The sequence below is a fragment of the Stegostoma tigrinum genome, chromosome 14 (genome assembly GCF_030684315.1).
Source record: "Stegostoma tigrinum isolate sSteTig4 chromosome 14, sSteTig4.hap1, whole genome shotgun sequence".
NCBI lineage: Eukaryota > Metazoa > Chordata > Chondrichthyes > Orectolobiformes > Stegostomatidae > Stegostoma > Stegostoma tigrinum.
This window is the reverse complement of record NC_081367.1, coordinates 19170254-19194359: the sequence shown is the minus strand read 5'-3', so window position 1 is coordinate 19194359 and position 24106 is coordinate 19170254. Positions and strand designations below refer to the sequence as shown.

Genomic DNA, 24106 nt, shown 5'->3' with positions numbered 1-24106 from the left:
ATCTGAATGTGATTTCTGATGAAATTGGTTTACTGGTGATTGGAATATCATTTTGCTATAACGTAGACATAAAATAGGATAGTATATTTTCTGGCATTTTCACAGACGACCACTCCTGATATCTTTTGCTATCTGCCACCTCTACCACTAGTTAAGGATTGTTTGAGATAGTTCATTGTCACCAGTCCTCCTTTGTCTTGGATCTATCTAGTGATTGATGGTAAACTGTATACCACAACAGAGAGCCTACTATTTTCAACTGAGGATGGTGAGTTGCTTGAAGGGAAACTTGCAGATGGCAGTGTTCCTATATATCTGCTGCCCTTGTCCTTTGAAATGTCGTGGTCATGGGTTTGGAACTGGCTGTTTAAGGAACCTTGGTGAATTTCTGCAGTGCATCTTCTAAATGGTATCTCTGGTTTGATTGTTCATCAGGAGGGGGTAGGAGGGAATGTTGTGGATGTGGTGCCAGTGACACAGACTGCTTTGTCCAAAAACAAAAAACAGAAAATGTTGGAGAAATTCAGCAGGTCTGGCAGCATCCGTGGAGGAGAACTGAGATACTGTTTTCAAGTCCAGTGACCCTTCAGAACAGAATGGTTCTGAAAAAAGGTCACTTACCTGAAAACATTAACAAGCTGCCTTCTTGAAGTGCTGCTGCCTCAAGCAGTGGAAGGCCGAAGTGGGCATAAAATCCCACCCTCCCTCGACCTCTTCATCTCCAACTGCCGTCGAGACATTAACCGCCTCAACCTCTCCACCCCTCTCACCCACTCCAACCTCTCCCCCGCAGAACGGGCAGCCCTCCGCTCCCTCCGCTCCAACCCCAACCTCACCATCAAACCCGCAGACAAGGGTGGCGCAGTGGGAGTATGGCGCACTGACCTCTACATCGCCGAGGCCAGACGCCAACTCTCCGACACCACCTCCTACCGCCTCCTCGATCATGACCCCACACCCGAGCACCAAACCATCATCTCCGACACCATTCACGACCTCATCACCACAGGGGACCTCCCACCCACAGCCTCCAACCTCATTGTTCCCCAACCCCGCACGGCCCGTTTCTATCTCCTTCCCAAAATCCACAAACCTGCCTGCCCTGGTCGACCCATCGTCTCAGCCTGCTCCTGCCCCACCGAACTCATCTCCACCTATCTGGACTCCATTTTCTCCCCTTTGGTCCAGGAACTCCCCACCTACGTCTGTGACACCACCCACGCCCTCCACCTCCTCCAGGACTTCCAATTCCCTGGCCCCCAACACCTCATATTCACCATGGACGTCCAGTCCCTGTACACCTGCATTCCGCATGGAGACGGCCTCAAGGCCCTCTGCTTCTTCCTGTCCCGCAGGCCCGACCAGTCCCCCTCCACCGACACTCTCATCCGCCTAGCTGAACTCGTCCTCACACTCAACAACTTCTCTTTTGACTCCTCCCACTTCCTACAGACTAAGGGGGTGGCCATGGGCACCCGCATGGGCCCCAGCTATGCCTGCCTCTTTGTAGGTTACGTGGAACAGTCCCTCTTCCGCACCTACACAGGCCCCAAACCCCACCTCTTCCTCCGGTACATTGATGACAGTATCGGCACCGCCTCTTGCTCCCCAGAGGAGCTCGAACAGTTCATCCACTTCACCAACACCTTCCACCCCAACCTTCAGTTCACCTGGGCCATCTCCAGCACATCCCTCACCTTCCTGGACCTCTCAGTCTCCATCTCAGGCAACCAGCTTGTAACTGATGTCCATTTCAAGCCCACCGACTCCCACAGCTACCTAGGATACACCTCCTCCCACCCACCCTCCTGCAAAAATTCCATCCCCTATTCCCAATTCCTCCGCCGCATCTGCTCCCACGATAAGACATTCCACTCCCGCACATCCCAGATGTCCAAGTTCTTTAAGGACCGCAACTTTCCCCCCACAGTGATCGAGAACGCCCTTGACCGCGTCTCCCGTATTTCCCGCAACACATCCCTCACACCCCGCCCCCGCCACAACCGCCCCAGAGGATCCCCCTCGTTCTCACACACCACCCTACCAACCTCCGGATACAACGCATTATCCTCCGACACTTCTGCCATTTACAATCCGACCCCACCACCCAAGACATTTTTCCATCCCCTCCCCTGTCAGCTTTCCGGAGAGACCACTCTCTCCGTGACTCCCTTGTTCGCTCCACACTGCCCTCCAACCCCACCACACCCGGCACCTTCCCCTGCAACTGCAGGAAATGCTACACTTGTCCCCACACCTCCTCCCTCACCCCCATCCCAGGCCCCAAGATGACATTCCACATTAAGCAGAGGTTCACCTGCACATCTGCCAATGTGGTATACTGCATCCACTGTACCCGGTGCGGCTTCCTCTACATTGGGGAAATCAAGCGGAGGCTTGGGGACCGCTTTGCAGAACACCTCCGCTCAGTTCGCAACAAACAACTGCACCTCCCATTCGCAAACCATTTCCACTCCCCCTCCCATTCTCTAGATGACATGTCCATCATGGGCCTCCTGCAGTGCCACAATGATGCCACCCGAAGGTTGCAGGAACAGCAACTCATATTCCGCCTGGGAACCCTGCAGCCATATGGTATCAATGTGGACTTCACCAGTTTCAAAATCTCCCCTTCCCCTACTGCATCCCTAAACCAGCCCAGTTCGTTCCCTCCCCCCACTGCACCACACAACCAGCCCAGCTCTTCCCCCCCACCCACTGCATCCCAAAACCAGTCCAACCTGTCTCTGCCTCCCTAACCGGTTCTTCCTCTCACCCATCCCTTCCTCCCACCCCAAGCTACCTACTAACCTCATCCCACCTCCTTGACCTGTACGTCTTCCCTGGACTGACCTATCCCCTCCCTACCTCCCCACCTACACTCTCTCCACCTATCTTCTTTACTCTCCATCTTCGGTCCGCCTCCCCCTCTCTCCCTATTTATTCCAGTTCCCTCTCCCCATCCCCCTCTCTGATGAAGGGTCTAGGCCCGAAACGTCAGCTTTTGTGCTCCTGAGATGCTGCTTGGCCTGCTGTGTTCATCCAGCCTCACATTTTATTATCTTGGAATTCTCCAGCATCTGCAGTTCCCATTATCTCCGCAATCTGAAATAATTGACTTTTTCCTATAGCAATAGCTGTCCATTTGTTTTGGGATTGTATGTTCACTACAGCACAATAGTATCCCCAGCACATCCCTCACCTTCCTGGACCTCTCAGTCTCCATCTCAGGCAACCAGCTTGTAACTGATGTGATAATGGGAACTGCAGATGAAGGGTCTAGGCCCGAAACGTAGGCTTTTGTGCTCCTGAGATGCTGCTGGGCCTGCTGTGTTCATCCAGCCTCACATTTTATTAGCTTGTAACTGATGTCCATTTCAAGCCCACCGACTCCCACAGCTACCTAGAATACACCTCCTCCCGCCCACCCTCCTGCAAAAATTCCATCCCCATTCCCAATTCCTCCGCCTCATCTGCTCCCACGATGAGGCATTCCACTCCCGCACATCCCAGATTTCCAAGTTCTTCAAGGACCGCAACTTTCCCCCCACAGTGGTCGAGAACACCCTTGACCGCATCTCCCGCATTTCCCACAACACATCCCTCACACCCCGCCCCCGCCACAACCACCCCAAGAGGATCTCCCTCGTTCTCACACACCACCCCACCAACCTCCGGATACAACGCATCATCCTCCGACACTTCCGCCATCTACAATCCGACCCCATCACCCAAGACATTTTTCCATCCCCACCCTTGTCTGCTTTCCGGAGAGACCACTCCCTCCGTGACTCCCTTGTTCGCTCCACACTGCCCTCCAACCCCACCACACCCGGCACCTTCCCCTGCAACCGCAGGAAATGCTACACTTGCCCCCACACCTCCTCCCTCACCCCTATCCCAGGCGCCAAGATGACTTTCCATATTAAGCAGAGGTTCACCTGTACATCTGCCAATGTGGTTTACTGCATCCACTGTACCCGGTGTGGCTTCCTCTACATTGGGAAAACCAAGTGGAGGCTTGGGGACCGTTTTGCAGAACACCTCCGCTTGGTTCGCAATAAACAACTGCACCTCCCAGTTGCGAACCATTTCAACTCCCCCTCCCATTCTTTAGATGACATGTCCATCATGGGCCTCCTGCAGTGCCACAATGATGCTACCCGAAGGTTGCAGGAACAGCAACTCATATTCCACTTGGGAACCCTGCAGCCCAATGGTATCAATGTGGACTTCACCAGCTTCAAAATCTCCTCTTCCCCCACCGTATCCCAAAACCAGCCCAGCTCTTCCCCTCCCCCCACTGCATTCCAAAACCAGCCCAGCCTGTCTCTGCCTCCCTAACCTGTTCTTCCTCTCACCCATCCCTTCCTCCCACCCCAAGCCGCACCCCCATCTACCTACTAACCTCATCCCACCTCCTTGACCTGTCCGTCTTCCCTGGACTGACCTATCCCCTCCCTACCTCCCCACCTACACCCTCTCCACCTATCTTCTTTACTCTCCATCTTCGGTCCGCCTCCCCCTCTCTCCCTATTTATTCCAGTTCCCTCTCCCCATCCCCCTCTCTGATGAAGGGTCTAGGCCCAAAACGTCAGCTTTTGTGCTCCTGAGATGCTGCTTGGCCTGCTGTGTTCGTCCAGCCTCACATATTATCATCTTGTCCTTCCTTCAGTTGTGCTGGGTCAAAAATCTTGCAACACTCAGCCCTAACAGGACTGTACATACCTACACCTAATGGACTGTAGTAATTTGAGAAGGTAGCTCACTATCACCTTCTGGAGGGCAGTTAGGGATGGACACTAAGACGAGGCACAGCCACCAATACCAACGTCCCAGATGATATAGTAATCCAAGCTAAATTTGGAACAACTCAGACAGATATAAACGATAGCTTGGCATAATGTTTTACACAACATTAAGCTTAGGGGCGACACTTCAAGACGTCTATGCCTTGTTGTAAAGCACTTTAGGATTTCCAGAAGTCTTGAAAAGCTCCAGGAGTTTAATTTTGAAACGACTTCAGTTGGCAAAAAGAAAATTCCCATTTCTGAATTTAAAACCTGGTGGCAGCAAAACATTGCAGAACCAAAGATAATGGGAACTGCAGATGCTGGAGATTCCAAGATAATAAAATGTGAGGCTGGATGAACACAGCAGGCCAAGCAGCATCTCAGGAGCACAAAAGCTGACGTTTCGGGCCTAGACTCTGATGAAGGGTCTAGGCCCGAAACGTCAGCTTTTGTGCTCCTGAAATGCTGCTTGGCCTGCTGTGTTCATCCAGCCTCACATTTTATTATAGCAGAACCAAAACCTTCTTGAGGTAATTCTGGAGGAATCTGAGGTCGGAAAATAATTACGTACCCTGTACGTGTTCTGGAACTCAGTCAAGCAACAGTTAGAAAAGGAGGCCGAGCCCTTGCCATTTTTAGCCCAAACGTGCGCTATTGAGAAACGTCAGACACACAACCCGCGCGCCCAACTTAAACAGCGGAAATGACGTTTCAGCCATAGACCCATTCATAAATCCACATTGAAAGTGGAGCAGATATCGACCTTTATAACAGTGTAGTGTTTTTATTTTAAAGTACATCCCTGGGCTGCTACTTGCTGACAATTATGGGTTTCATATGAAGTTCTGTTGTGACGTCACTGAGCGGTCCTGGCCGAGCCTATAAGAAGAGGAACAAGGCTCATTGGCACTCTCTCTGACGGTGGCACTAGCTGTGAGCGGATGCTTTGTATCACGTCTTTGAAGCTGCTCGATTTACAAGCGACTCTCATGACGGTAATTCATTAATAAATAACTATCGAAAGATATTCTCAGCAAATCGATCGAGCTGCGTAAACTTTTATTATTTCCGCTTGGCCGTGAGGGAGGTTGCTGCTGGTTCACGGTGAAAGGAGCGCTAGTACTTTTTACCGGACTGCGTGTGGTGGTCCGCGCGCTAATGCCGGTACGGCGCCTGCGCTGTTTCTCATCTCCCTTCTGGCGCCTGCGCCGTTTTCCATCTTCCCTCCGTCTGCCGGACCAGCGCCTGCGCCGTTCCGTCCCTTTGCGTGTGTATCGACCCTGCGCCGTTCGTTCCCTCCGCGTGTGTGTGTGTTCACTAGCCGCAACTTTACCCCTCTTCTCACAGTAGCTACTGACTTCCGGGCGCTAGTTCGCCGGAATTTCTGCCTGAGTTCCGTGTCAAATTCCTTGACGTCGTGGAGACCGATTTCGGTCGCACGTGTTCTTGTCAGACAATATGGCGGCCCAGGCTGCTTAAAGAGGGTCACGTATGAGCGGCCTTGGATCCTGGTATTCACCCACCGCACGACCTGGCAGAAGCACTTTCTCTTTCACTGGGTAACATGAGGATGGCCTGGGCTCCCACACAAGCAACAAACAGGCCTTCTAATCCCGGTTGGGCCTAGTATGGGAGAGATAATGGAAACTACAGATGCTGGAGAATCCGAGATAAGTGTGGAGCTAGATGAACACAGCAGGCCAAGCAGCATCGAAGATGTTGGCTTGCACTCTTATCTGGGCCTAGTATGGTATATCTTGAGGCTGAGGACTTAAAATGTGTTAACTGGGTTTTGGAGAACTATTTGTGGACCCTTGAATGAATAGCCATTTTATAAAGTGTTGGAACACTTCAGCAGGTCTAGCAGCATCTGTAGAAAGAAAATCGGCTCATGTTTGAGGTCCAGCGACCTGTTGTCAGAGATAGCATCACTGCCTTCTCGCCACAGATGCTACCAGACCTGAGTTACTCCAGCACACTACAGATTTCTAGCATTTGTATTTCCCTTTTTAAACTTTGCTTCTATGTTTTCATGTTTGTAATCATTCTTGATTAGTATTAAACTGCAGTGGGTATGATTAATCATATTTGTTTCTGTGTCCTTCTGCACGTGATTAAAATTAAAATACACAGGATGTTTTGTCGATGTAGAGGTGCTCCTTGCATTCAAAATAAAAACCCTTGTATTTCTGCTGTGTCAGTGATGAAACTGAATAGGAAGTGCCGTCAGATTCGAAAATTGATGATCCTGTTCTAATTCTGACTTTTTAAAAATGCAATGTCTTTTTTAATGAGTTGAGTAGTGAGATTACTGATTATTATTTTATTTTAACAGTTGGTGTTGGTGGAATATGTTAACAGGTGAGTTTAGTTAAATATTGTATTTCAAGACTACATCAAGTGGATACAGTGTCCATGATTTCTAATGTTATGATCAACTTTTGAAGAACTGGGTCCTTAAACTGTTGACTTATCAAATAACAGGATTGCTTGTGTCAGTGTATTCTCATGCATGCAATGTACTTAAGTGCTCAAAGCTTCAGTCTGGTTAGTAGAATACCAGAACCTGCAACAATCTGAGAAAAAGCACTGTTAAGGTTTTGATTTTATTTAACAATTGTAAATAGCATGTCTTATATAAGCATGTTTCTTGTATGGTAATTTGGTAGCAAATTTTACTGTAGAAAATACAGATGAAGAAACCAGATTCAAAATGGCTAGAATTGTTATCAGATGGCCTTAATGTTGGAAGTACTGAATTTTAATGTCTTTTCTAATTATTTTTTTCAGTGCAGTTGCCTGTTTTCATATCTGTGGAATGGGAACTGGATAGATCCACTACAGGCTGTTTGCTCTAACAGGTCAGCTCATGTTGTCGCTAAAATTCAACACATTGTGCCATAAGTTTTTTGAGTTGGTACTGATTTTGAGCCTAGCTTTGTCACCTTGTAAAACATACAGTTGGTTGTTTAAGAGCTTTCACACCTTCCAGTAGTGTTATGATGAGTGCCTGTACTGAAGTAATTGTGTGTGAAAAATCATTCTCAAAAGACCTGTATGATGAAACCAAACTCAAAAGCTGGAATTACCGTCAGATTGGAAAGTGTTGAGTAATGGTTTTCTGATAGTGTTGTAAGATCTCTTCAATGTAAATGCATATGTTGGTTTATTTGATCTTAAAATGTTGCTTTCTTTTTGAAAGCAGCAGAACGTTCATGTCTGGTATTTTCCTTTGGACCCAAGAGCCTATTGTTGTGATGGAAGATGGCTAAACTGTGCTGATTTAACCTCAGTTGTGATTTGGCTGTTGTCAGTGGTGAAGGTAGGACCTTGATTTTTCTCTCGGTGGATTGTAGTCACATTCCCTGAAGCATTTCTGGGTACTCAGATCTCACCTCTTGGCACATCTCCCTTTGTTTTAGTATCTTCATTTGCAGTTAAGCTGTCTGGCCTTGAGATGGCTTTTCCCTAAATCCATGCTTAAAATCTTCTGCTTGTATCATAATTTTGCAGGTGTACTTATTGTCCCAGTGGGGCACAATGCCGTAATAGTTTTATTGCTTTTCTGCTTTGGAGCATTTAATTATATTAAATGTGTATTAAATATAATAACAAGATCTGAAGTAAATCTAAGTTTTAGCAAATTTCATCTGTGGATGATGATAACTACTCAAAGCTGGAATTACCGTCAGAGTGAACAGTGTTGAGTATTGGTTCTCTGATCACAGCATTGGGTTCTTGAGTTAAATATAATAAGAACTGATCACTTTAAACACATTTCTCATCTCCATAGATGGTAATGGTGGCAGTACAGAATGCTTGGATATACCTGTGGAGAATTAATTGACAGGTGAGTTTTCATGAGGTTAACATGGCAGTGCATTCACATTTCTGTATGAAAAGTTCATTCTTCCACTGCTGAATGATGATAATACAAATAGGAAGTGCCGTCAGATGCGAGAACTGATGATGCTGTATTTCATTTCTGACTTCAGGTAGAGACACATGTTAACTTTTTTACTGCCTATTATGCATTTTGACATAATTTTATTTTTGTTTCAGTAACTGGCATTGAAGAAATCTTGCAATGTTGTTTGTCAAATATTGGATCAAAACTGGTAAGTGACATTGGTTTAATTTTAATTTTTCAACATTTGGCCATTTTGTTACTGTATTGTAAATGTTAATATATGCTCCTAGTTAAGGCCAATTCAGGATTCTCTGACTTATGGGTTGTAATTGGTGACTGTTAACCTGCTTGGATCAAGCTTTCAGTGCAATTTGATTAAAATTTTGGAGTGACCTTGTTTGGTTGAAAGAAGTGAAAAGAACAAGTGCTATTAATTCAAGTCTCAATTGTCATATCTTGATGTCCTTAAGCATTGAAGGGTATCATTTCCTCAGCTGTTTGCTGATACTTGTTCTCATTTTTTTGCAGTGCAAATGAAGAGTTATTGAAAATATACTCTGCACAAATCTTAAACACCTATTGACCATTTTTTCTTGTGGATCCTCTGACAACTGAAATCCACCATTCTCAGCCACTGAGGTTTCTACTATTGTATTGACTATCTGTGTTGTTCATGCGTGTGAGTGTAAATTGTTTTTAACAGTTGTAATTTTTCATTGTAAATAAACCTGTGTAAAGGAATAACAATTTAATGAAGACATGAATAAAGAGCATTTTGTGAATTGTTTTAATACCAATGAAGAATTACAAACATTTGAAAGAGCATGTGATGCTAACACCTTTTATTGTATCACTTCTAATCTGTCATTCTGTTGTTCCTTTGCTGGTCTGCTCATGCCATATCTCATTCCTTTCTTTCCAAGCATATGTTGTAGTCCTCCATTCCACTCTCTTCGTCTCTTACATGCTGCATTCCACCCTGAACTTTTAACTTGGAAAGCACGTGAGCAGTTTATAAAGAGACCAGCTACTTGTAATAAAGGTTATTTGAAAAATACTTTTTTGCAGAAACAATGGCAGTACAGAAAACTGATGAGAGGAAGAAATGTCATAATTTTAGTGATGAAGACCTTGACACGCTCCTTAACGAGGTGGAGGCAAAGCGACACAGGCTTCTTGGATATGAAAAGCGCAGGGCACCTAGAAAAGTTAGCATCTTGGCGTGGAAGGAGGTTGCAGAAACAGTGACTGCTAACAGCACTATTCCACGGACTGCGGAGCAATGTCGCAAGAAACTAAATGATTTAACACGGTCTGCCAGGGTTTGTTGAACTCTTTCATTTAGGATTTAACAGTTTATGAAGTGAAGGGTTTATGGACTGATTGAGACAGATACTTGAAGGGTTTGTACGGTTCTGTTACTCTTGGAGGCCAGGCATTTGACAACTTGTAAGAATCCCTTGGAATGGTGAGGTGATAATGCTTAGTGAATGTTAACTGTCTCCAAACCATGAAGTGAGTCAAACCCAAGCCAGCAAGGTAGCACAAAGTAATTATTATGCATGTCTGTTTAAACAGATTAAGATGGCTCATAATGCCCGTGAACGTTTACTAACCAGGGATGGTGGTGTGGCGTTTCTCAAGGATCTAAATGAATATGAAGAGAGGGCCAGGCAGCTGGTGGGAATCTGTAGTTCAGTGTCTGGTAGTCAAGGAGACATTGGAATGGGGAGAGGTGAGTGCCAACTGAACCTTTTAAACCATGTCTGCATGTGGACTCCTGTGATATGCCATGAACATGCATCAGTGTTTTGTTCTGACAGGTGCACAGCCATCTTTGGATGTATCAGCTGGAGATAGTGGGCCAGCAACAGCAGCCAATGTTGTTGAAAGGAGGCCTGGAGAGGGAACAGAGCCACTGGTGAAAGTGGAGGAACCTGTAAATGTAATCGAACTAAAGGAAGAAGTTGAGTGGCCTCCAGAGGATCAGGAGGTGGCACACACTGGCTGGGAGGGCAAGCAAAGTGATACTGTTACTCCAGTTCCCACATTGCATCTACAGGATGCTGATGTGTCAGGGCTACAATCCTGGGACAACATTCAGATCACCCCGTCTCTGTCTCCTGGCCCTTCTTGCTCTGAACGAGGCACAGCTGGATGTCCTTCAAGCAGCTATGATGCTGATGCAGTGGGATCAGGAGGAGGATATGTGATAGAACGGTCTGAAATGTCGAGTGGGGAGGGTCCAGCAGCTCCAGCAAGTGATCCATTGTCCTCAGTGATACGAGGACCACATCAACCCTCTGACACTTCAGTAGAAGAGGTGGAAGAGCTCTTTGTTACAGGATTGAGAGACATACTGGTTGCTCAACATGACAGGCAGTTAGACTCTCTGGACTTGATCAGACAGGAGATGACAGGTCTTTGTCAAGAGCTGAGGGAGTTGAAGACAGGTCTTTGTCAGGAAGTTAGAGACTTAAAAATGAGCCTTTGTCAGGAGGTGAGGGAGTTGAAGACAAGTCTTTGTCAGCAGCTGTCGCTTTCAATTCAAAAACTTACTGAGGCATTGACTGCTACAAAGGAGATTCAGCATCAGCAAGATGCTGCGAGTGACCTCAATCAGATAACAACACAAAAACTTGAGGTTCGTGCAGATGGTACAGAAGTGACACACATGAACCCAGTAGAACCATTCTTGACAGCTCTGCATACTGAAACAGTTCAGCCCCAAGAGCTAGATGCAATTTCAGGGCAGCAGCATTCAGGCAATGGGCTATCTGTTTCTGGACGTGTCCTTGGCACCAGAGGGGCCAGGTCACGGGTACGAGGAAGACGCAGGAGGCGTTAGATGCTGGCTGAGTGGACTGCTTTTGTTTTAAATACATGTTTATGATAGCGACCCCATGCCGCAAATGACAATTATAATTATTGAGTAATATTTATAATTTAATGCATAGACTTGCAACATACAGTAATGTGAGGTAATTCTAAACATTTGGATTAGCAAGAAGCATTTTAAAGACTAATCAAGTCTTGCACTAAGCAGCTGAAGTTGGCATTGTTCTGTCTTAACTACCTCAAATGTTCTGCAATGAATTTTCACTGCTGGAATAAAATGTCACTTGTTTTATTTTACATTTCTGCTGTGTATTTATCTGATATCCTGGGGTCTTGCACAGTTCCTAAGTTGAATGGCAGAACTTCATGAGCCATATGCATTTGAATTACTTTAAAGGATGCTACAATCTTGTTTTGTAAATTGGAGAGATTTTTATTTTCTGCTTTTGTTTCTGAGCTGTGGGTGGTGTTAAGCCAGTATTGCTTATTACTAATTGTGGCTGTGAAGTTGGTGTAACCTCTGTTGGGTGTAGGTTTGCTGAGAAGTGTGATGTTAAGGACAAAACATATATACCCATGTTTTCCCCTTGGGCTAATGCTGAGGATTATGACTAAGTAAGAACAGGGATAGTCCTTTCAACCCCTCAAGTATACACACAGACTGCCCCTGTAGCTTTGTGCCAAGGAGTTCTGAAGGCAATGAATCATAAGAAATTCCTCCTGATTTCAGCCTGAAATTGGCACCCCCTTCAGCCTGAGATTAGACTCCCATGAATGGAGATGTCCTCTCTGCATTTAGCCTATGAATCCCTTAAAAGTTTTGGCATGTTTCAATGAGATCACCTCTCTTAAATTCCAAAAAGTAGAGCCCAAGTCTTGTTCAATATTTTCTCATGAGACAAACCCTCCTTTATCAGGAATCATCTTCAAGCCTTATCTGAACTTGCTCAAGTGAATAATACATTTCTTCTCGCAATGCCAGGGTCCTGGGTTCCTTTCCATCCTCTGGCAACTGTTTGTGTAGGATTCCTCTGGGTTCTCTGATGTTCTCTCAGTCCAAAGATGTGCAGGCCAGATGGGTTGGCTGTGCTAATTTGCCTGTAGTATTCAGAGATGCCTAGGTTACGTGGGTTAGAGGTGATGGATCTGGGTGCGATGCTCTGAGCGTCGGTGTGGACTTCGTGGGCCGAGGGGCCTGTTTCCACAATGGGGATTCTATTCTAAGGGGACCAAAGCTCTCAATACTCCATACTGTTGTAAGACTTTCATACTCTGTTCCCTTAAAATAAAGCCAGCATTTCATTTGCCTTCCAGATTACCTGCTGCACCGGTGTGCTACCTTTTGTGTTGTCATGCACAAGTACCCAAAATCCCTTTGGTGCTGGTTTTGGCAGATTTCTCACTAAAAGAATGCTGTTCTTTTGTTCCCCCTGTGAATGACTTCACATTTTCTCACGTTATACTCCATCTTTCACATTGTGCCCACTTAACTGATATCTTGTAAACTTTGTATTGCCTTTGAAATTTGCCAGAACATCTATTTTTGTCTTTTGCAAATTTGGCTACAACACATTTGCTACCTTCCCAGTCAGTATTATATATTATAAACCATTACAGTCCCAGCACTGATCCCTGTACCTGGATTGGTATGTAAATAGGAATGGTTTAGAGGGCAATGGTCCAAATGCTGGCAAATGGGTTTAGATTAATTTAGGATATCTGGTTGGCATGGATGAGTTGGACTGAAAGGCCTGTTTCTATGCTGTACAACTCTGAACTCTGACTCCTCACTTACTATTTTCTGCCTATTAGCCAGTTCTTTATCAATACCAACATACAGCTAGGCTTTTACAGGTCACTTCATACTCCACTGTTTTTGAGATACATATGCCAGGCAAGTGGTATCATCACTGTTGCTACAGTCAGTATTCTGTTTGTTTTACTTATATGGACTTATAACCCATGCCAGCAACTCATATTTTCTAATAACCTGTTTATAAACATTACATACCTTGGGAGAAGGTGAAACTTGAACTTAGGCCTCCTGGTACAGAGGGAAGGGCCTTACCATAAGAGCCCCATGGCAGCAATTTTTATTGTTCTTTTATCAGTGTTCTTACACAGAACTGGACTTCTTATCCATCACCATGCCTTGTTTTTTAGCTATTAACTACCACCAGTAACTTAAGGAAATTCAATAAACTGTTTGTACATTTTTGTATTAACTTATTTACATAATCTTTGCTGTTATTTCCAGATCTCTCTCTAGTGTTAAAGAGCTGTTTTTCAATTGCTGTTGGTAGTGACCAGTTCACCTAGTTTCATTCCCTGCCTTTTCTAGTAGCTCCACTCTGCATATAAGATAACAACAAATTGTGAAGCTGGATGAACAGCAGGCCAAGCAGCATCTCAGGAGCACAAAAGCTGACGTTTTGGGCCTAGACCCTTCATCACTGCATATTCTTCTTTTAGATCATAAGACATAGGAGTGGAAGTAAGGCCATTTGGCCCACCGACTCCACCACAATTTAATCATGGCTGATCGGCATTTTAACTCCACTTCTCTGCATTCTCCCTGTAGCCCTTAATTCCTTGTGAGATCAAGAATTTATCAATCTCTGCTGTGAAGACATTTAATGTCCTGGCCTCCACTGCTGTCTGTGGCAATGAATTCCACAGGCCCACCACTCTGGCTGAAGAATTGTCTCCTCATTTCCGTTTTAAATTTACCCCCTCTAATTCTAAGGCTGTGCCCACAGGTCCTAGTCTCCCTACCTAACAGAAACAACTTCCCAGCATCCACCCTTTTTAAGCTGTACGTTATCTTGTAAGTTTCTATTAGACCTCCCTTCAACCTTCTAAACTCCAATGAATACAATCCCAGGATCCTCAGCTGTTCATCATACGTTAAATCTACCATTCCAGGGATCATCCGTGTGAATGTCCGCTGGACACACTCCAGTGCCAGTATGTCCTTCCTGAGGTGTGGGGCCCAAAATTGGACACAGTTTTATAAATGGGGCCTAACTAGAGCTTTATAAAGTCTCAGAAGCACATCACTGCTTTTATATTCCAGCCCTCTTGAGAGAAACAACATTACATTTGCTTACTTAATCACGGACTCTACCTGCAAGTTAACCTTTAGAGAATCCTGGAGCGACACTCCCAGATCCGTTTGTACTTCTGCTTTTATGAATTTTCTCGCCATTTAGAAAATAGTCCATGCCTGTATTTTCTCCAAAGTGCAAGACCTCGTATTTGCTCATGTTGAATTTCATCAGCCATTTCTTGGACCACCCTCCTAAACTGTCTAAATCTTTCTGAAGCTTCCCCCACCTCTTCAGTACTACCTGCCTGTCCACCTATCTTCATATCATCAGCAAACTTCGCCAGAATGCCCCCAGACCCTTCATCCAGATCATTAATATATAACGTGAACAGCTGCGGCCCCAACCCTGCGGGACACCATTGGTCACCAGTTGCCATTCTGAAAAAGAGCCTTTTATCCCAACTCTCTGCCTTCTGTCAGACAGCCAATCCTCAATCCAAGCCAGTAGCTCACCTCGAATACCATGGGCACTCATCTTACTCAGCAACCTCCCGTGAGGCACCTTATCAAAGGCCTTTTGGAAGTCTGGAAAGATAACATCCACTGGGTTTCCCTGGTCTAACCTACTTGTTACCCCTTCAAAGAATTCCAGCAGGTTTGTCAGGCATGACCTCCCCTTATTAAGTCCATGCTGACTTGTTCTAATCTGACCCTGCACTTGCAAGAATTTAGAAATCTCATCCTTGACGATGGATTCTAGAATTTTACCAACAACCGAGGTTAGGCTAATCGGCCTATAATTTTCCATCATTTGTCTTGATCTTTTCTTAAACGAGGGGGTTATAACAGCGATTTTCCAATCATCTGGGACTTTCCTAGACTCCAGTGACTTGAAAGATCACAACCAAAGCTTCCGCTATTTCCTCAGCCACCTCCCTCAGAACTCTAAGATGTTGCCCATCAGGGCCAGGAGATTTATCAATTTTTATACCTTTTAGCTTTTCTAGCACTTTCTCTTTTGTAATGCCTACCATACTCAACTCTGCCCCCTGACTTTCCTTAATTGTTGGGATACTACTCATATCTTCCACTGTGAAGACTGACGCAAAGCAATTATTCAGTTCTTCAGCTATTTCCTTATCTCCCATCACTAGCCTTCTAGTATCGATTTGGAGCAGCCCAATGTCTACTTTTGCCTCTCGTTTGTTTCTTATGTATTGAAAGAAACTTTTACTATCATTTGTAATATTACTGACTAACCTACCTTCATATTCGATCTTCACCCTTATTTCTCTCTTTATCCTCTTTGTTTTTGTAGCCTTCCCAATCTTCTGACTTCCTAGTGCTCTTGGCCATTTTATAGGCCGTCTCTTTTTCTTTGATACATTTCCTGACTTCCTTTGTCAGCCATGGCTGTCTAATCCCACCCCACTCCCCCTACCCCACCTCCGGAATAATCTTTCTTTTCTTTGGGATGAACCTCTGTACTGTGTCCTCAATTACACTCAGAAACTCCTGCCATTGTTACTCTACTGTCTTCCTCGCTAGGCTCCACTTCCAGTCGATTTTCGTCAGTTCCACTCACGCTCCTGTAATTACCTCTATTTAACTGTAACACCATTACATCCAATTTTGCCTTTTCTCTTTCAAACTGCAGATTGAACTATACCATATTATGATTGCTGCCTCCTAAGTGTTCCCTTACTTTATGATCGTTTATAAAGTCAGGCTCATTACATAGCACTAAGTCCAGAATAGCCTGCTCCCTTGTGGGCTCCATCACAAGCTGCTCCAAAAAGCCATCCTGTAAACGTTCCATGAATTCCCTTTCTTTGAATCCACCGGCAACATTATTCACCCAATCCACCTGCATATTGAAGTCTCCCGTGATCTTGCCTTTCTGACATGTCCTGTCTATTTCCTGGTGTATCTTGCGTCCCTGGTCCTGATCATTGTTAGGAGGTCTGTACATAACTCCCATTATGTTTATTTTTGCTTTTGTGGTTCCTCAACTCCACCCACACAGACTCCACATCCTCTGACCCTATGTCATTCAGTGCCATAGATTTAATTTCATTCTTAACTAACAAGGCAACCCCACCACCTCTGCCCACCTCCCTGTATTTTCGATAAGTTGTAAATCTTTGGATGTTTAACTGCCAGTCCTGAATCCCCTGCAACCATGTCTCTGTGATGCCTACCACATCATAATCATTCAAGATGATTTTGCAGGTAAGTCTAATTCCCTGTTGAATGCCTGGCTTGTTATTGCCTCCACCACACACTCAGGCACTGTAATGTAGACCTTTATTGTGGGTCAGTAAATTAGTTTGAATAGAGGATTAGCTAACATCATGCAGAGATCAGGAATCAATGGGTCTTTTTCTAGTTGGTAAGCTATAACTCATGGCGTGCCTGCGGGTTCAGTACTCGGGTTCCCTAAATAATTACAATCTACTTGAATGACTTGGAGGTAAGGTAGACTTTGTGGAGCTAAATTTATAGATAACACAAAAACAATAGTAAAGATGAAATGAGGAATTTACAAATAGGTATGGATAGGTTAGTTGAATGGACCAAAATTTAGCAGGTGGAGTTAAATGTGGAAGAGTGAGTTTATCCATTTTTGTCAGAAGAATATAAAGGCAAATTATTATCTAAATGGAGAGAAACTTTAAAACTTTTCATTGCTGAGGGATCTAGGTGTTCTCTTGCATGATTTGCAGAAAGCTAGTTTTCAGGAATTACAGGTAATAAGGAGGACTAATGGAATATTGATATTTATTGCTCAAGGAACAGAATTAAAAAAGTAGGAAAGTTGTAATTGGACAAAATGGGTAAGATTCAATCAAGTACTGTGTATGGTTTTGGCCCCCTTACTTGAGGATGGATGTAATTGTATTGGAGGTATTTCAGAGAAGGTTCATTGAATTAATCTAAAAATAAAAGGCTTGTTTTATGAGCCTATGCTTGCTAGTTTAGAACGATGTGAGGAGATCTAATTGAGGTATACAAGATGCAAAACAGTATTAATGAAGTAGATGAGTAAATGTTGCCTTTTGTGGGGCAACCTATAACAAGATGTCAGAGTTTTAGGCAAAGAATGTGGTGTAGCAGAATTAACAGATGAATTCTCTCAAATGATCATGAATCAGGAATTCACTCCAGTGCCCCCAAGTGCTGAACCCGCAGGTGCGCCATCAGTTACAGCTTGCCAGCTAGAAATTGATTCCTGATCTCTGCTTGATGTTAGCTAATCCTTTATTCAAACTAGTGTATTGCTCCATGATAAAGATATACTGGAGTACAGTATACTCTGGGACATTGACAAAAAAAAGGAGCAAATAGATTTTGAATTACTAATGGAATAAAGGGTTGTAGGGAGCGGGCAGCAAGTGGAGTCAAGGATAAGATGAGATCGTAATGGAGAACAGGCTTGAGGGGGCAGAATTGGCTACTCCTACTAGTTCTTATGTGTGAAAAAGCTTTTCCTCAAGCTACCTCTGTTTTTATCAGTTACTTCAAATCAGCTTTTGCATTCTAAAGCCATTGACAGGGAGGAACTGACACTTATCTGCTCTGCCCAGACCGGTCATGATTTCTGAATACTTCCATCAAGTCTCCACATTTCTTCAAGGATGACACTCCCAAATTCTCCAACTATATGTATCGATGAAGTTCCTCACCCCTGGAACCATTCTTTTGATTCTCTCCAATATCTTAACATTTTTCCAAACGTCCATTATCTAGAATTACAAAATATATAATTTACAAGTTTAGCACGACCGTCTTGCTCTTATACTGTCTATCCCCCATTAATGAAGCCTATGAATTCCGATTCTATCCTACGATACTGGACACCTTATTAGTGATTTGACCTGTTCTGTATCCTTTAATAACGTACATTTACATCCAGATCTCTTCTGCACTTTTTAAATTTGTACTCCATTTCCCATATTGTGCCAAAATGAATCATTTTCTTCTATGTTGAACTTCATTTGCTACGTATCACCTATTCCACCAACACGTCAATGTTTTTTAAATATTTAGCATTTTCCTCCTCAGTTCACAATGTTTCCCAATTTTTATCCACAAATTTTGATATTGCGCCTTCTGCGCCAACCTGAGTTTCGATATTTTTAATTAATCCGCTCAGATGTGTTATAACACACCTCTGGAACAGCTGGATTTGAACATAGATCTTCTGGAAACACTATCTCTACACCACAATATATTTCCAAACAACCTGTTCAGAAGTGTTATTTCAAACACCTCAGGAGGAGGTGGGACTCAAAGCTGGTCCATAGGCGGTGACGTTATCACTGCATCACAGGAGCCCTTGTCAACCTGAGTTTATTATTTTATTCCTTTTTGTCCACCACTGGTATGACTGATTATCCAACCTGAGTTTAAGGGAAATTGGAAAATTAAGGCCAGCGCCTCTGCAATTATTTCATTATCCTTGGATGCATCTCATTTTGTACCAGTCCATTATGAACCTTTAAGCATAGGCAGCCTATCTAATACCTCAATGGAAGCTTGGCTGATTTTAGCTGTCTTCAAAGTATTAAATGTGTTTCAATTCTTACTAGTATTACTTTGCATTTTTACCACCCAAAGGTTGTACATTTATCATCAACAATCCCACTGTAAGGGGTATCATCCGTATATATGATACTCAGTACACCACACAGTATATTTTAACAGATTGGTTGAGTTGTAAGAATACTAATACTTGCAGTTATGTATGACTGAATTGTAGAGCATCTTCAGGTTTCAGTAAAATGTGAATATCTAAAGATTGCATTCAAAGAAGTAACCCCATCACAAAACAGTATTCCCTCTTCAGCCACTTTGTCCCAAATCTCCGGATAGAAAGGTAGCCATTGCTGAAGCATCGACCGAAATTATGTGTTGGACCACATGGACATCCTCATATAGCTAACTTTGGGAATTGCCTGTCTGGGAAGTTGAAACTTCAATGGGTAATTACTGATGTTCAGAAAAATTCCCCAACTCTCAGTCTGATTTGGAGACCCAAGGAGTTCTGACTCACCTGGAAACTGATGATTGGAGAGGACAGGATATTTTAGAAGGAGAGGAGGCTAAGCCACATGTAGATGGATGGCTTTGCTGATCATAGAACATTAGAGAAGAATCAACCTACATTCAGCAAATGGGATATGGAATTTTTAAGTAAAGATGAGAAAGTATAAAGGCAAGATATCACTTGTACAAACTTCCTAACAGTAAAAACATGGTATGTGGAGTGTAATGGAAAAAATAATGTGAGCTTGTCAGAAATGGAAAGCAAAATCATAGGGAATTTTAATTATGCATATAGCAGGAAGACAGATGGGTAAAGCTAGCCTAGATGAGTTCCTCAAATGTTTTTCAGATATTTTTAGAACAACATGTTTTGGAACCTACCAGACAATATGCTACACTAGACTGGATATTGCACAATGTAATAGGATTAGTTAATGACCTTGTAGTGAAGGCACCCCTAATCAACAAAGGTCCATAATATGATTGAGTCATATATTCAATTTGAGGGAGAGGGTTGGTCCAAGACTACTTTTTTAAAGAGAACTGGAAAAAATAGTTTAAAGGATAGGTTGGTAGAGATACATTGACAGATATTTAAAAGGGGATATTTCAGAATGCAGATTGTGATCAGTCAACCTGTGACATCCAGGGTTGTTACCGAAATTTTGACATATTTTCAATAGCATGGATAAAAACTTGAAATGTGGAAGCCAAATTTTAACCTAACCAGGGTCTACAATGTGCAAACCACAGAGCTGGAACAGATAGTATTTATGCAGCCAAGCATTGAACAAGCAACTTTCTTTTAAAACAAGTCAGGCCTGGAACTGCCTGGCCAAGTACTAACGGCCATTTTGTTTTTAGAACGAATTGTTGTTTATATTGCCACTGAACCTGCTTTGTTATAAAAATGCTGTATGGATTTGATGGCCCCCAGCTCAGTAGAAGTTCAGAAACATAGTGTGACAAGGAGAGCTCTTGACAGTTGAAGGTTCAAAACTTTATTCTGCTACCTCCAAATATAGAAAATGGTGGCCTCATTGGATCTTCCCACCCCTGCCTGATGCTAGTATCAGATACAGGCCATAGAATCATTTAAGAATGTTGCGAAAAAAAAGGGGAAACCTGGAGCCCCAGCTCAAACTGCATTTTGCAGTTTCTTCAACAGCATCTTCAGAGAAGGCCACCTTAGTGAGACCCAAAGACTAGAGCCAGCCCTAGATGAGAGGGGAATCCCAAATCTCAACTGCAGATCCTGAAACATCAGCCATTCCTTAAAGACAGAGGAACAGCCTCTCCCAGCATTATTGAAAGCTATGATTAGTCTTTTCAGACTACTATTTCAAATACAGAAGTAGGGACCTGTGGATAAGTTAGGCAAATCTGTGGAAGTGCGTGTCAGAAGTACATCGCTAATGTAGATTTGAGATGTTTACTTAGAAATCTAAGACTGTTTACTGGAGTCCTGTGAAGTGATTGATATTGTTTAATTAAAGCACAGTAGTAGAATTTGATAAATATCATTTTTCCTTGATAAAGCGTTCAATAAACTTGTGTTGGACCATCCCCAACTTCTGCTCCATTTGTCTATCTCAACTACCTTCCACTATTCAACAAGATACGTTCCAAAGAGTGAAAAAAAAATCCACAGCCTTACCATACATGGTTAATTTAGAGGCTAAAACATTCTCAAATTAAGAAAAAACAAATAATTGCAAAGTTAGACGGCATGTCTGAAAAGTGGACAGAGGATAATAAATAGCAAATAATGAATAAGGAGGGAAACATTAGAATATGGGAGAAAAGCTATGTAGAGAAATCAAAACAATTTCCACAAACATTTGAAAATGAAAAGTTAAAATGAAGGATAAATCTGTAGAATTAAAGAAAAATGAGAGATTTGATGAATTGAACAGGTATTTGTCTTGGTCTTCACTATAGAGGTTATATGTATCATCACAGAAGCCGCTATAAATCAGGAATAAAAGGGAGGGAGAATTCAAAAATCACGAGAACTAATGCTGAATAAATTGTAGAAGCTGCAGGCTGACCAATGTCCTAGGGGCTTAAATGAACTGGCTAGAGAGGTACCTGGTGCAATTTTCCAAAGCTCCCTTAATGTGGAGAAAGTACCATTAGGTTGGAAGATGATAAAAAGCAACTCCTATGATCAAAAAGGGAGGGAGACAGAAAACAAGAACATGTGTGTCAGTTTAATATTTGTCATAATGAAAGTATTAGAAGCTATTAATGAATGTTGTTGATCTGATTAGTAAATCTGCAGATGAAATGAAAATTGGTAGAGTTGTAGATGGTGAGGAAGGTTATCAAATGATAGAGCAGGTTATAGATCTAATGTTGGAGAGCTGGGCAGAAAGATGTCAAATCTAGAGGGATTTCAATCTAGACAAGTGCCAATCATTTTGGGTGGTCAAATGCAAGGAGAAAAGTAAATGGCAGGATCCTTAGGAGCATTGACATAGAGAAATCATGGGGTGCAAGTCCATAGCTCCCTGAAAGTGGCAGCACAAATGGATAACATTGTAAGGAAGATGTTCAGCATGCTTGCCTTCAACAATCAGGGCATGGGTATAAAAGTTGGCAAGTCATGTTAGAGCTGTATAAAGCTTTAGTCAGGTCACATTTGGAGTATTGTGTGCAGTTCTGGTCTCCACACTACAGAAAGAATGTGAAGGCTTTGGAGAGGGTGCAAAGGAGGTTTACCAGAATGTTGTCTCGATTGGAGTCTATTAGTTATAATGAGATATTGGACAAACTTGGATCGCTTTTGCTAGGGCGTCAGAAGCTGAGGGTGACCTGATAGAAGTGTATAAAATTATGAGCGGCATGGATAGTCCAAATCTTTTTCCTCAGTGTGGAAATGTCAAATAATAGGGGAAGGCAAGGCTTTTACAGAGTCTGTAGTACGTTCCTGGAACATGCTGCAAGGAAAATGGTAGAAGCAGATGCAATAGCAACATTTAAGAGGCTTTTAGGCAGGCACCTGAACGGGCAGGGAGTAGAGATGTGGACCATTTGCAGGTAATTGAGATTGGTTTAGAATGGCAAGAAGTATAGTGGGCTGAAGGGCCTGTTCCTATGCTGTACTTTTCTGTGCTCCATTATAGCAGACCATAACCTTTATTTAAGATAATCAGGCTAAGTCAATGCTGCTATTATTTTTGCACAATTCTTTGAGGAAGTTCAACCTCCTGTGGATAAAGGGAAATTGTTAGGCGTACTTAGATTTCAAAAAGCCATTTGATAAAATATTACATCAAAGGTTATTGTGGAAAGCAAAAGCTGGTTTTGTTAGGTGTATGATGCTATGGGCCTAGAATTAGCTAGCTAGCATGGTGGCTCAGTGGTTAGCACTGCTGCTTCATAGTGCCAGGGACCTGGGTTCAATACCAGCCTCAGACGACTGTGTGGAGTGTGTATGTCTCCCTGTGTTTGTGTGGGTTTCCTTGGGGTGCTCTGGTTTTCTCCCCCAGTCCAAAGATGTGTAGGTTAGGTGGATTGGTCATGCTAAATTGCTCCTAGTGTCCAGGGGTGTGTGGATTACCCATGGTAAATGCAGGGATGGGGTTAGTCCTCATGGGATGGTCTGGAGAGTTGGTGTGGCGTTGTTGGGCTGAATGGCCTGTTTCCCCACTGTAGGGATTCTATGATAAAGTGAGCTACAGCCAGCAGGTATTTGCTTTGACCTTTATGCCAGGAAGTTTGTCTAGTTTGTCAGGTTGGGAGGGGATAATAGGAAGCTGTGTAGAAATGAGGTGGGATTATCTAATAATGACATATAACAAATACAAAAGAAATCAAGTGGTTGCCGCTCATTATAAGTTCCAGAACTCATTGTCTAAACCTTATTGGGAAAACCTGAACTATATTCCTTGACTTTAAGAATTCAATTTCATCATTTTCTCCATATTTACCTAATTTTCTCACCATTGTCTATACCCACTTAGATGGAAAATTCTACCCAGAGTCTTTTAATATTTTTGAGATAGAGGTGGATAGGTTCTTGGCAAGCAAATGGTGAAATATTGACAACAGTAGACAGGGATGGGGTTGAGGTTACAATCAGATCAGCAGGATCTATTTAAGTGAGGCTCAGGCTCAAGGAGCTGAATGACTAACGTGTGCTTCTTGTTTGTATGTCTCGCTTACTTTAGTAGTTAGCCAGAAAACATTAGCAGGATATAAACCTGTTATGACCCAGCAATAATAAAGCTGATCTCTAATCACAATCCTACCTCCCTCAAACCTGACACCTGACTTCACAGTACATCCAAACGCAAATTTTTGAACTCAATATTGACTCCTACAGGCTACAGGATCCCTGAGCAGAGAAATAGATTGTGTTGCTCGCACTGTGCCTCACTGGAGCAGTGTTGTGCTCAATATCAAATTCAATAATTTTGTAACCCAAACACTTTCTTCCAAGTCCTTTACCAATCCCCAAAC

General features: G+C 43.3%; 1 protein-coding gene and 4 non-coding genes across 9 annotated transcripts; all 5 read left to right on the top strand.

The window, feature by feature from the left end:
- Nucleotides 1-5671: 5671 nt before the first annotated feature.
- LOC125457839 (uncharacterized) lies at nucleotides 5672-11838 on the top strand. Of its 5 annotated transcripts, none has more exons than XM_059651037.1 (9): nucleotides 5672-5788; nucleotides 7584-7654; nucleotides 7999-8115; nucleotides 8587-8643; nucleotides 8856-8911; nucleotides 9232-9342; nucleotides 9772-10025; nucleotides 10282-10438; nucleotides 10527-11838. In XM_059651037.1, exons 7-9 carry the CDS (start codon nucleotides 9777-9779, stop codon nucleotides 11549-11551), a joined length of 1431 nt encoding a protein of 476 aa, XP_059507020.1. In that variant the 5' UTR covers nucleotides 5672-5788; nucleotides 7584-7654; nucleotides 7999-8115; nucleotides 8587-8643; nucleotides 8856-8911; nucleotides 9232-9342; nucleotides 9772-9776; the 3' UTR covers nucleotides 11552-11838. The 5 variants fall into 5 exon arrangements, with proteins under 5 accessions (XP_059507020.1, XP_059507022.1, XP_048398464.2 ...); XM_059651039.1 differs by having other exon boundaries at nucleotides 9232-9382; XM_048542506.2 differs by adding an exon at nucleotides 7129-7154 and having other exon boundaries at nucleotides 5694-5788; nucleotides 8037-8115; nucleotides 9232-10025.
- Nucleotides 6990-7058, top strand: LOC125458056 (small nucleolar RNA SNORD49). The gene has a single exon (XR_007248736.1). It is a non-coding gene; the product is annotated as a small nucleolar RNA SNORD49 (small nucleolar RNA).
- Nucleotides 7849-7920, top strand: LOC125458059 (small nucleolar RNA SNORD65). Its single transcript, XR_007248739.1, has one exon. It is a non-coding gene; the product is annotated as a small nucleolar RNA SNORD65 (small nucleolar RNA).
- Nucleotides 8448-8517, top strand: LOC125458061 (small nucleolar RNA SNORD65). The gene has a single exon (XR_007248740.1). It is a non-coding gene; the product is annotated as a small nucleolar RNA SNORD65 (small nucleolar RNA).
- On the top strand, nucleotides 8712-8784 carry LOC125458055 (small nucleolar RNA SNORD49). Its single transcript, XR_007248735.1, has one exon. It is a non-coding gene; the product is annotated as a small nucleolar RNA SNORD49 (small nucleolar RNA).
- Nucleotides 11839-24106: the final 12268 nt, after the last annotated feature.